The sequence below is a fragment of the Vidua chalybeata genome, chromosome Z (assembly GCF_026979565.1).
Source record: "Vidua chalybeata isolate OUT-0048 chromosome Z, bVidCha1 merged haplotype, whole genome shotgun sequence".
NCBI lineage: Eukaryota > Metazoa > Chordata > Aves > Passeriformes > Viduidae > Vidua > Vidua chalybeata.
Window position 1 is genome coordinate 27,418,448 of NC_071570.1, and position 13,824 is coordinate 27,432,271.

A 13,824-nucleotide genomic window follows, 5' to 3' on the forward strand; every position below is an offset into this window, starting at 1 on the left:
ATACCATGACTGCTTCATGGAATAGTGACAAAGTATTCTGATCTGTGATTTAATACACTTATTATCACATGTCAATATTTCCTGAATATCTGGACATGAACATTATATAGGCTGAATATAATTTCTTTTATCCTCATACTGCTGGAACCTATTATTATGTTTTGTACACTTTGTTTTGGCTAGAAGGGTTAGGTTTAGGTGTTTCTAGATTCAATCACCTTTCAGCAACATTTCTGGAATTTTCTAGTGACAATAAGTCTATTTAAGGATTTAATGCCTATCCTGCATTAGCAGCAATTAATTTTTTAGTAGATCCCCACTTGAAAATTTTATGATACAGGTTTTACCAACAAATGGGGCTCTACAATGAGAGAGAAACAGTTATCTATCCACTCCTAGATATCATTAGCTTCCAGTAACTTGACTCTTTAGACACACTAGATAAGGCTATTGTGCTAAACCACGACTGACATATCTATTTACACTTTACAACTTCTTGGGACTTTTTCTGGTAGGAGTCCTACTTCTTTAGACAACAAAAACCTCTTTATTCTTTCTGCTACATGCAAGAAACATCTTAGGCAACTATATATTTCTCTTATATGAGCTATCTAGCACACTCAAGTTTTTATGACCCTAAGTGTTGAAAAAACAAAGCAAGTTTACAAAAAAATACAGACAAGCAGAGGGAAGCCTGTTTTTATTACATACCTATCCAGATATAACTGAACCTGAAACTTCCTTAAATTATAAGGAAGCTTTTGAAAGTCCATGTGGTGATCTCAGGATTTAAAGTACACTTTAAACTTTTATATATAAATCTTGTTAAAAATCATTCCTGTGAATGTGTTCACTTTTCACCATATACTTTTCAGGAAACTACAAGCAAATAAAATATTTAGACAAAACAAGTAAAACAAGCAAGTCTTATTTACTCTAGAACTTGATGGTTTTCTCCAAACAAGACTTAACAGATGAGTTCAACCTGCCTTTCCCTCACCTGGTATGAAAGAGCTCTTTTCTTCTACTCGGTCAGCATTGGGTGTCTCTTTGCCATTCTACCACCTCTTTTCAACAAAGTGAGATTTTACCTTTGAGGTTTTCACAACTCCATTAACTTTGGATGAAACTGATGAATTATTCATAAAATTACTATGTCATAGGATATGATATGGAGACAGAAAACATGGGACTGAGGAGAGGTGGACAGACTGGGCAATCAAGTCTACAAGATTTGACATAAAATTTAAAAAATGAAACTGAAAAATAGCTGGACTTTTTAGGAAGGGAAGTAATTCCTGGAAGTAATTTTACTAATGAGTAGAGAAGAGTTACTCCTGGAAATAATCATGTAGGTATAGGAAGAGTGTTGCCAGCCTCTAATGGGAAACCCATGGTACTCTAGTCTGAAAGGAACTTTGAATCAAGCCAAGTCACCAAACTTACATGGTTAGAAATTTTATGTGAATACCTTGACCACTTGAGATAATAACTTGTTTTTCCACAACCTAAAACTACAAGAGGAAAATGCCCTTTGATGAAAGTCATAATTTAGTAGGCATCTCAGAGACAGTTCCTTCTGCACATCATCATTACCATGTTTGAATAAAGTGCTATGCAGCACTTACAATGATGATTTAAAATGTATTAAGATGTGAAATAGGAAAAAATGCATCACAGAATCATCATCTCCTCGTATGAGTCCTTTGGACTGTTGACCAAATACGGTGTGGAAGAATTTATGTGCATAATTACAAAAACTATATGGAAAACTAGTAAATATAATGGGCTGAAAGAAGACAATTTAGTCAACCCATTTTTTCCTTATCTCAGTCAGCATTTTCTTTAAGATGAGCAATACTAGAGAGAAGTCACCTTTTATTACTGCCCCACTTCAGACTGTATAAGCAAAGCATTCACTACTATCTGAATGCAGATGGCAAGGCAGTTCATCTCCCACATGCCCTACAAAATAAAGCCTAAGACAGACCACATGTGTAGTTGCATATAACTATCAAGGAACAAGAAGACATCGCAGTTGCAGAGGTGCAAGATCCTCTGCTGTGCAAACTGTTTTAAAACAAAGAGGTCTAGCAACCCAGGATAGTATATATATCAGACAATGTATTTCTTCTACATTTAGAAAAAAATCTTTTATTTTACAATCTTTTACAGCAATAACTGGATTTCCAGTGAAAAAATAGTGTAAACATGCTACATTTCATAGTCAGTCATGGGATTCACAGTGCTGTCACTTAGAAGAGTGAGGCACCTGGCACCTTTCAGAGCCATTGTTTCCAGCTGCTTGGAGATCTAGGTTCACATCTTTGTGTTATCTGACATTTTTAGATTATTTTTACTACTAGAGATATTAAAACTCACCCCAAGGTAAAAGGAAATAGGAAAAACTGAATCAAACCAACCAACCAACAAAACAAAACAAAACAAAACAAAAAACAACAACAACAAAAAAAAACCAACAAAAAAAAAACCAAAAAACCAACAAACAAAAAAAAAAACCAAAAAAAAAAAAAAAAAGAGAAACCAGTTACTATCTTTAAAACAAGCACTGTTGGAAAGACAAAACAAGGCCTATTACTGGTATCTCCTTTTAGATATCCTGAACAAAAAAAGTGAGCAGCTTCTTGTTCAAAATGACAGCATTTTATTGAAAGTTCTGATTTTGGTTTGGGAAAACATTAAATCACATCAGCAAAATCTTCTATCTGGTATTACTAACACAATTTACAGATCTTCTCTGTTTATGTGAAGTAAAAATTTCACAATTTCCTAAAGACACATACAAAAGAGTTTATCTCATCACTACATTCACATTTATGATCCAGCATACACTGAAAGACTCATGGTTAGATTTAGTCTGTTATATTTCTTGAACACGTATGTTCAGCTTTTCTTCATAGAATAATATGGACTAAGTTTGGTTACTTATATAATAGAAATCATTACTGATCTATACAGACTGTACAATGCCTGCCATGACTGTAAATGCATACAATACTGAATTTAGGCTTACCTGCTTTGAATTTGTTAAGTAGAGTTTTGCACCCAAATTTAAGATCTGCAATTTTACAAGGTCATCTTCATTCGTGAAGCTCTTGGCTGTCTTCCTCAGAACATCAGGTGCGATCTTTGGAACCCGTTCACAGTACTCGCCAATGAGCCAAAGGATGCTGGCTCTGGCTACTGGAACCTGAGAAAACAGCATGCTAAGTTAACAGAGTCACAAAGACTACTTGCATACTTATATGTGTCTTTGTTCAACAAGTTAAACAAAATACTATTTAAAGATAATTGCCATACAAGTTATGCAGTGTCAAATTAAATACAGTCACTGTGGAAGACTGAATATTCATACAAATATAAGGTACTGATTCTGACCCAAAACTCATGCCTTACAGATTTATGATACAGAGGCACACAGAAGTGACATGATGTTCACAGTACAAGCTGATGAGATCTGGGAACACAGTCCAAGCCTTCAAGATGTGGTTGTGAATTCCTGCCACCAGGTTGTGGTAAACACCATGTGTAAACAAACAGAGCTTTTTTTTTACTATATCCATACAGAAATGGTTTCCAATAATACAGCCTTCTCAAATCCTGCCTATCTAGTTTAGAAGCATATGGATTTCTTTTTTTCTAGCTTTCCTTAATTTTTATTCAGAATTTTATGACAATAAGATTTGTATTTTTGCAAACGTCCAAGACCAGTTGAAATCAGAATATTGGTGAGACAGAAGTTCAAAATTGCAATTCACAATTTCTGAATGAGATCTACCATCTTAACTGAAACACTTTGACCAAAAAGTTCACACAGGACTTACTATTTTGGAGCTGCTTAACAGTATCACTGAAATAACTGGCAGTAGCAGCTTTTAGATGAACTCCCAGTTTATGATGCTGAGTTCAGAAGCACAGTAATGCCAAAAACAGAGGGAAAGTGAAATGGAAAAACACAGAAGGGAACAGAAGCTCATGCTCCACATAGTTTAGACAGAAGCAGTTAAGATTTAAATGAAGTAATACATACATACTCTTGTAAAAGGTGAGCTAGCCTACAGTACCTAGTGGTCAAGTTAAAAATTGCATCTTTGTTACATACATCCCTTAAAAACATTTTTCTCCTTCCTTGAGCAGAAGGAAGAAAGAATGCAATGAGAAAGTTCTGAAGCATGTCTTGTATGGTGTCTACAGACTGTGGTGATCTAACATTCTCTACAGACTCTTGTTCAACAAATGTTGAAATGTCAGGGGAAAAGAATAACTGTTCTAGTCTATCAAAAATTGACTGTCATTCAGAAAAAAGAAAGTTTCCACAGCAATTTCATCTAATTTTATTGCTTTTTCTGAAAGGATCAGAAAAACTCATATTAACATTTTTCATCAGTCCTTATACTACACAGTGATCTTTATTAATAAGCTTACACTAATGGCAGGGTGAGTTTTGCCTTGGGTAAGATTCACAGGATATACATGCTTTAGAAATGCAGCATTGTGGTTCTCAAAGTATTAATTCTTAGTAACTTTTATATATGCTTTAATTGCTTTCTAAGCATGTTTCTTATTAATATATGAATATCTATTTCTCAGAATTACAATGGGAACCTAATATTAAGTATATTACTTAGTAATCTCATAACATTTGAAAGTACTACTTATGAAAGTATATTCTAAAAGGGTAAAATGGCCTACCAAGCCTACTAAAGAATTTCACAAAAATGTTCATAAGAATTTCTAATGATTAAATGTGCTCCAAAAGGTTTGGAAACAACTCTGAATAAAGTCAACTTGACAATATTTGCCTCTGTACTTGACATGGTTGCAAATATATATGCCAATGAAAATATAAACAGGCATGTAATGGGGAAAACAGAGGACTGCCTCCACTGAAAGAAAAAGCACATAATGGATAAACAGAATATAGAGTCCAATAACAACAACAAAATGTCCTGTAAGGGCTCAAGGCCAATTCTGATTATGGGGAAGAAATTTAAGATAGAGGTAACATAATATGTTGAGAGTGGTATAGCACAGATTTAACATATACAGCTATATGTAAATACAGATCAAGATACAGATGAATTCTTTAATTTGAATGGACAAAAAATTAAATAGCCTCAGAATTCACAGTATAAGAGAAACAAGCTACTGAAGAACCACTATGTATAAAAACTTTAAACTCAGTCAGGGTATGTTCATCTGCAAAATGGTAAGACTGATGCCATTACTGAGCACTGATTTCAAAAGGGAAAGAGGTTATTTCTAATGTTCCAAAGGTTACACTGCATTAAGACCTCACACCCAATCTATTATTTTAAATTGGTCTAAAGAATAGTAATTGAGTGGTACATTAGATTTTCCAGTATTGGAGCAGTTCAAGTGGCCTACTGTACAGATAGATACCTCTAAATAAGAATATATAGACAACTTCAAATTTCAGTTATGCTAGATTTATTTTTCTAAAATATTTTATTACAGACTTGCTAAAATGCTAAAATTCTACAAGAGATCACCAAGTACCATAGTTTGGGCAGCAGCCTATCAGAAACATTATTTTTCATATTTTTGTCTTTTTAGAAAGCAAACATAGCTCAGAGAGCAGACCAATTTCAGTAATAACATTAATGACATGCAAGTATCATTCTTGCACTTTTCCTAGTCAAGCCCACGAGTACACTTTAAAACCACAATGAAATGTATTTAAATATATTTAAATAGTGTGCATTTAAGCACAGTGTTTTACTCTTCAAGTCTTTTTCCTAGTTTGTAAAATAAAATTATTAGAGTAATAAACTAGTTTTACAATGCTATATAATTAGACTAAACAAAGCCTCATTTGAAAAACAGTGACAATCAAAGACAGAAATTACTTGTGAGGATCTGCCTTTCAACCAGAGGGTTAGCTTACTATGTAAATATGCACATATATTAAACACAATTTTGTGCCACAAGAATCAATACCAATTAAGAGATTTTTTGAATCAAACCCTGAGCAGAAGCCATTTTAATGAAAAGTCTATGTTGAACTGATGAACCCAATGTTTCTGTGTCACTGGATTCATTTGAGGTCAAAATCACACAGTATTTTCAGACTTCTTTTTCTCTGTTTTAGTCTTCCAGTTCTCAACCATGTAATATCAAGTGCATGATCCTACAGCTGTTGTTTCCAGAGCACTAAAAACAGCAAACAAGAAATGAAGCCCCTTCTAGACGTTCACTGCCTTTTCCAGTATAGCTTAAGTAGGGATCTTGAATTGACAAAAATGCAGGAAATAATACTTTCATTATTCAGCCCTACTCTGCATTATCGTCAAAGGCAAACAGGATTGTAAATTACTTTGCTAGATGTTTTATTCCATATGGCCCGAGCAAGTGGTTAAGTGCACTTTTTAAGCCTTTAGTACCAGGAGGCAGTTTCTATTGCCATTTCAATCCATTATGTGTCTCAAGGAAAATAAATAAATAGTTACAAAAGAAAAACAAAAAACCAGACAGACACTCCCCTCAAACCAAGACTCTGGTTACTTATAACAATTAGAGAAAGATACCATAAAGACTTTACAGATTGCTTTAAGCAGCACAATTGAAAAACTGTTGAAAAGTAGTTCAACTCTCAATATATTCACACAAAACAAAAGTGTAAAGTACAACTTAAAATCACCAGTTCTGGTTATTCACATTGTCACAAAATGAGAGATACTCAAATTACAAATGAGGTGGAATTTTCTGCATCCAGGAGAAAATCTGCATAGCTAACATTTTTTAAAACTTTTACTTGGAATCAGAAATGGAAAGAGGGATAAAGTTGATTTGAAATGTCAGACTGACAGCAAGAAGAAAAGATACATAGGAAAGAATAGGAGCAAAAGAGAAGTATTCGTTTTTTGTTTTCAAATGGTAGACCTTCAAGACCCCTTTGTTTTTTGAACCTCTACATATAAAATTCCTTTAAACCAGAATTTTTACTGGTGACTGCACCTCTTATACAAATTTTTTTTTAAATTGTGTTTTATTCAAGCAGAATATTTACTTCAAGTTCAGTGTCTCTGGACACAATGTCCCAGAGGCCACATATTCCTCTCAAATTCTAAGAAACCACATAGATATCAGAGTCAGTAAAAAAAAATGTCAAATTATGATAATTGTATGTTAAATCATTGCTAATACAAAAGTTTAAAAATCACTTATTAAAGTAAGAAGGTAAAAGAATGTGGCTAGAATCTGAAGCTTGCAGAATTGAAATACATACAAAGATATGGATGTTATAGTTTGTGATACCTTCCCAATGCTGCAAGAAAGGAGAACTAAATTAAAGAAAGCAAGCTGCCTGTTCTGTAAAGCCATATTAGAAACAGAACTATGAGCAGTATTTATGTAAGACTAGGAAGTCAAGTTTGTTATCTGTGAATGAATGGACAGAGCAGGATTAAAAACTTTTGAGTCCACTACTCTTGTAATAAGAATCCCAATCCAAATGGGTAAATAATAACACCTAATTGTGTCCATAAGTGACTTGATTTTCCTTGCATATTAAGCTCTTAAAAATTACACATCACTATCTTAATTTTGCTCTACATTTGGAATGCCTTATCCAATCAAGAATATTCCTCCTCATCTCTAGATCAGAAAACCCTTCAGTCTTGTTTCATATTCTTGCTCATATTCTAGAAGGAATTAGGAATAAGTCTGCAATGAAAAACAAGATTGTAAGAATTCACCAGCTACCAAAAGAAAAAAACCTGTCTTAGTAGTATTGTAAGAGAAAAGTCACTCTGGAAAGTCAAGATTCCCATCACCCAGACAGCAGTCCTTACGGGATACAATGCACCATAATAAATACTTTTTTTTAAAAAATGAAAGGCAGAAACAAATTTGGAGACTACTGGCCTTGGAACATCAAGAAGAGGACGCAAAAATATATTCTACACATACTGATGGACTCCCAAGGTATTTCTAAGGAAAAATACATCTTGGAATCATGACTGTTTTCAGAGAGTCGTAGAGTTGTTAAATCGGTGTTCTGCAGAAGTCAAAAGGCAGGCAAAACCAGGAAAGTGAGATAAAAAGCAGTACAAAACAAGCAGTATCACTACATCATTGCGTAAGAATTCTCCAGCATATCTGACTACTGGGTACCCTTTTGGTCACCCTACTTTAAAACCCACACATCAGTAAAAGGCAAAGAGAAGAGGGCACAGTTGACCAGAAACATGGAATAGGAGGAGAAATTGAAATTTTTTGATTATTAAGCATGATGATGTGGATAGTAAGCAGAAGCTTCTAGTAACTGGATGAGAAGATATACTGGAGGTATGAACTTCTCTTATCTTTAAAACCCTTTCCCTAAAGCATCAGATTTTGTTGCTGCTGGAGATGAATCTCCTAAAATGGGTTTTGAATTTACCCTTCTTTAAATGGCTCCTTCCCATAAGTATATTTTTTAAACTTCTGTCACTCTAAAAGCTGTACACACAAAACCAGTTAAGCCTACCTCAGAGTGCATACCTAACACAAATGAGGACTACTCTAACCTATGGCTCACAGTTTAGCAAGTCAATAAATTGCAAAGCATGACGTTATTAACATATTGACAGCCAAATGGAAATGTTTTTATGATTTTTAAAAATGGAACTTTAAAGAGATTTAATTATTCTCTTGTTTAATGTCTTCTGGACACCATGTACTTCTCCATTACAGCTTTTGAAGGGTGTGAGGAAAGGAGCTGGAACACAGCTAGATCAAGCTGTACTATGCACAGGTCTAAGTATGCAGCAAGTATCACACACAAAATAGATCTTACAGATTTTTGCCTGGGCACACCTGGGATAAAAGTTTAAGGTACAAATGAAAACACATAAAAGTAAAGTGAAAAAAAAAAACCCACTATTTTCAGATATGAAAGAAATAATCAAAGGACAAACTGAAACAGACCTAGTCTTTATCATAATTTAGAGTCAGTGATCTACAAGAGTTCAGTATTTTTTAAGTGAACTTCCTAATACTTCTTATAGTTGGTCTTACTATTTTTTTTATATATGGTCTTAATATTTAACTTCTTATTTAGTTTTTATTTATTTTACAAGGCAAAATTGTTATCTTCTAAATATTCTGTATCCCACCCCTTTCTAAATGGCTTCCGTGGATGAAGGAGATGAGAACAAAAACAAGTAAATTTCAGTAAACTAAATGACCTAAAAAAAAACATTGCTGTGAAAGATTTTCAGACACCTCAGCATTGCCAATCACAATCTCAGGCTTGCACAAGTGAAATTCATAACAATATCAATGAGAAAAAAATCAGGCACAAACTTAAAAATCTATTCCACTGAGTTTACACCAATTTTGCTTATTTTAGTGGCTGTTTACCATTGACTTAAACTAAATCAAGACAGAACAATCAAAAAGCTCCATTTTTCCTTAAGAGCTTTTTGATTTAATAGTATTTAATTCTGTTAAGAACTTCCTCTTCATGCTTTCATCTGTGTAATACATAGTACTAAATTAATTTAAACATTAAAAAGAAACAAAGAATTTCTTTGTTCACATTCCCTCATCCTTCACTTTCAAGTCCATTCAAGCCCACATTTGGCTGCTTTTCCTACATCCAAATGCAAGAGTCCTCTAAAAAGAGGGGTACACTCCTATATAGAGCTATAGGGTAGGTCCTCTATGTTTCAATCCTAATACTTTACAACAACAGAAGAGAGGCCGAGAAAAAAAAACAAAAATAACCAAAATGCCAAAAAGCCCTGTGCAAATTTATATTGCTTGTCAGTGTAATAAAGGTCAGGAATCCTTGACAAAATCCAGACAAAACCCAGGGCAATTGTGTTATGTCAAGTCACAACCACTTTTACCATAGTAAGATCAGTGCTTAAAGTACAAGTGCAGATGTCAGGAACTCCAGTAATACTATATTAAGTATTGACATCTCAAACTAACATCCCCAGTAATTAAATACTCATTCTGAAATGTATACACTTATCTTTTACAGAAGTAAGGAGCTGAGGGTTTGGACTAGATTATCTTTACAGCTCCCTCCCAACCCAAATCATTCTGTGAAGGAATACATTCATTTTCAGACACAGCAGGGGCAGTCAGAAAAATGATACAGCATTCAAATTATAAATATGAACTTCTTCAAAATGTATTCTTTAATTCAAAGTCTTGAGCATACCAAGGTATGTATGTTGAAGTTATCATTTAAAATGTCATGGAAAGATGTAAAACAATCACCTTGGAGAACCTACAGCTGCCATGACTGTAATTCTTGACCACCACTTCTTTGTTCTTGAATAAAAGCCAGGATTCAGAATCGGACTTTGATTTTTACTTTATTCCAATGACTGCTCTATCCCACAGACTGTTCTCCTACCACTTAACATTTTCTGATATTCTGTATTACCTCATATTGGAAAACCTGAGAACGTTAAAAGTAGTTTGAGTACAGCATGTCTTCTCCCCATCCCCATTATTTGACTTAAAAAAGGATTTTCTTTTCCACAAAACTTATTTACTTGAAAGTATTAATTATATAAAATAGCTACAAAACTCTTCTAAGTTTTAAACAGAATATTTAGAAAAGTAACTTTTTAATCTTGTACAGTATATGGAAATAAGATGCCAAACTCATTTCGTAAAGTGGCAGAACATTGTTTTTGAGACTGTAATATTCCATCAAAATATTGCACAAATTTTCTGAAAATATAGGCAATTATTATACATTAGGTATTACTTATTTTGATATGTAATTAGCAACAGTATCTTATTTTGATATGATCAGTAGAATTTATTTTCTTTATATCAGTTACAAACTGATGATCAGCTCTTAGCAGCCAAAGATTTATATAATTTTTCAGTAAGCATGAACCAAGAATACCATATTTCTTTTTCTTTTAATACTCCAAACTTTGCTATATTCAACTATGGAGAAATGAAGGTTCACTAATTTAGAAATTGGTCCATTATAAAAAAATATGTAGTTTTGTGAAAATCAACAGTTAAATATGTAATTTTATGAAATTAAACAGTTCTCAACAGAAAAATAATTGTTGATAGATCAAAATCTGTCATCTTCGGTTTAGGATATAATAGATAGCTGCTGGATGTCATACCTATACTCTAATTTAGGATAGATCACTAAATGTTTTATCAATTACTGGGCCTGTGAGGAGAATTTGGGAACTAAGTATTTGCATACCTAAAGGTCAATTAAGTCTAAAGACAGATTCATAGGGAATAATTCAAATTTTAATGTTAAACACCACTCCAATACTAAGAAGATAAAAATGCAACTTCAAGACACTGCAACACACTTCCAGGAGCATGTCTGATACTATGAAAAGGTCACATAATTTGGGGAAAAAGGTTTAAAATAAAACCTTTAAACTCCACTCCAGATCACTAAGACAACTGGTTAATAATCCTTAAGTTAACTGATTATTTTCATTTCAATTTACCCACCCCACATTCTAAACCTGCTGTTCATCCTGGAGTAACAGTACTAGCAATAATCAGCATTTCCAGGGATCTCTTTAGAAATAGCTTCCCAGAACTAAGGCACAAATTGGAGCCATCTGATAGCTTCTACTTCCTTTCCATTAAGATAATGAAAAATATATTTTATGTCATAAAGAAAAAAAATATTTTGCATTTCTCTAATATACGTACTTCCATTTACAGCACAAATTCGAAGGAGATAGAAATCTCACTATCAATTGACAAGGCAAATAAGAGTGTGTGAACAAATACTCACCATAATGTTATCCAAGAGCTTGGCCATATGCTTAATAATTTCACCATGGTGTGCTGGCTGGGTTTGCAGTAGTTTCTTAATGACAACAACACTTTCAGCAACTACGATTTCTGTTTTAGACAAAACAAATTATTAATTTTAAAAGCATTTATGCAAAAGAAAAAGCCATAAATAATTGATTGTAAAAGATGTAACAGCCTTCCAAATACACTTTGCAGAACTGAATTATATTAACTTGGTAAGAAATAGGTAAACTGTCCTACTAAGTAATATAAAGTTCAGCTTGCTGAATCATGTAACAACCAGCAAAAAGAGGACACAAACATTCTAAATGTAAAAATACCAATCTAGTATATATTGTATGAAACTGCTTTTTAGTGAAGCTGCAATTCAGATTTTTCCTATAAAACTGAGGAACAGTGTAAAAAAAAAATCTGATTTTCATTAAAATTATGCATATTCAAAAGTAATTTGCAGTCTGCCATGAGAATAAAAATGCTTGAATTAAAAGTAACAGCTCATTCATACGCTAGAGAAATATCTAAACATCTCCTTTGCATTTTTTCTAAATGCAAAGAATGTTTCTGCATCTAAACAGTTTCTCTCAGGTCTGTAACCTAATCTCTAGTACATTCAAATGAAGCCTCTAAATAGCAAGCTGTTTAAAGATTCATGCCAAAGTCATGCACTGAGTGTTTAACCACTGCAACAAGTAACATTCACAGCCTGATCAACTTGTATGAAATGTACAATTTTTTGAAGCTGAGAAGACCCCACATGAACAGAGATAAGCTTCCATGCAAGAGTAAACTCATGTAAGGAAAGATGAAGAAGCCTAACTACCATTTGTTAAACCGAGTTATTCCTGCATTTCTGTCTGAGTTAATCAGACATATGGACCCTTCATTCATCAATTAAGCATGCTCAAGGTTCAGTAGAACAGTATGGGGCAGACATGTCTAAATTTTGGGAAGTTGTAGGTTTTCTTGCTATTTTGGGTTTTTTTGAGAAAGCAAACTTCTTTATGGAGAAAGGCTTTCCAAGAGCTCTGAGCATATAATTACGTCATATGCCTCTGAAATGATTAGATTTTTGCTTGTAGCTTTTTGTGTCATCTTTTATTTGATATGACATCTGTCATTTTTCTAGACTAACTTCTTGAAACAAGGTTAACATCTCAAGGTCTTGCACAATCTTACAGATCAATTTAATTTATGCTGTATTTTGCCAGATATTAAAATAGGAAGCCAATTCTTGAGACTCGAAAATTAAAATCTGGAATATTTATAGTGGGGAACATTGGAATGGCAACTTTCATCATTCAGTATTTTGTGATACACTGAACAGTTAAGAAAAATAAAACTGAACCCAAAAAAATGAGTGCACATGAAGTCATTATTAAAACCACTTGCTGACAATGTAAAACTGACTATGGTAATATCAACTACAGCAGATGAGATGTCACCACAGGAACTACTTTCATGCTATCTGTGGGAGCAATTTTAAAGAAAATAAATCAAAATTGTAAACATTTTATTAATTACAATTCTAAACAATTGTAGACTAGTATGGTTATTTTACAAAAGTCTAGATACTGGAAAAAAAATACAAACAAAATCAAAAGGCATTTGTATCAGAATAAGCACTGGCATAGTCATACTCGGTGAGGCTTACTTTGTGCACACAAAGGATATAAAAAATGAGCAGAAATAAAAGAAAAACACTTATGTTCAAAACCATAACAAACTCCAGCAAAATACTAGAAGGGGAGATAAAACTAGCATTCTGAATGTGCAGTAAGAAAATTTTAAAATGTAACTCCTACTAGAATTATCAAAGAGGAAGTCCATACAAGGCAATGATAAATGAACACAAGAATTTTGAAACAGTCTAAATCATATATAAAGAATTATAAAAAGTAAATTAAATTCTTAAAATAAAGACTGACAATCACAGAAAATCTGATCAGGAATGCCTTTATCAACAAAGAAGACTACACAGGGTACCAGCAGTTTCAATTTTTTTAGTTTCTTCTAACTATTTTGAAG

At 33.2% G+C, this 13,824-nt stretch overlaps 1 protein-coding gene across 4 annotated transcripts in view; it reads right to left on the reverse strand.

Moving 5' to 3' along the window:
- The window catches only part of AP3B1 (adaptor related protein complex 3 subunit beta 1), a 154,467-nt gene that overhangs the window by 71,220 nt on the left and 69,423 nt on the right, over positions 1-13,824 (reverse strand). For all 4 annotated transcript variants that reach the window (XR_008435467.1, XM_053968953.1, XM_053968954.1 and 1 more), the window contains exons 14-15: positions 11,777-11,886; positions 3,035-3,211 (exon numbers count right to left, since the gene is read on the reverse strand). Coding sequence is in view for 3 of the 4 variants with exons in the window: in XM_053968953.1 (XP_053824928.1) it covers positions 3,035-3,211; positions 11,777-11,886 (287 nt within the window). In the remaining variant the exon portion in view is untranslated. The remainder of the gene's footprint in view (positions 1-3,034; positions 3,212-11,776; positions 11,887-13,824) is intronic.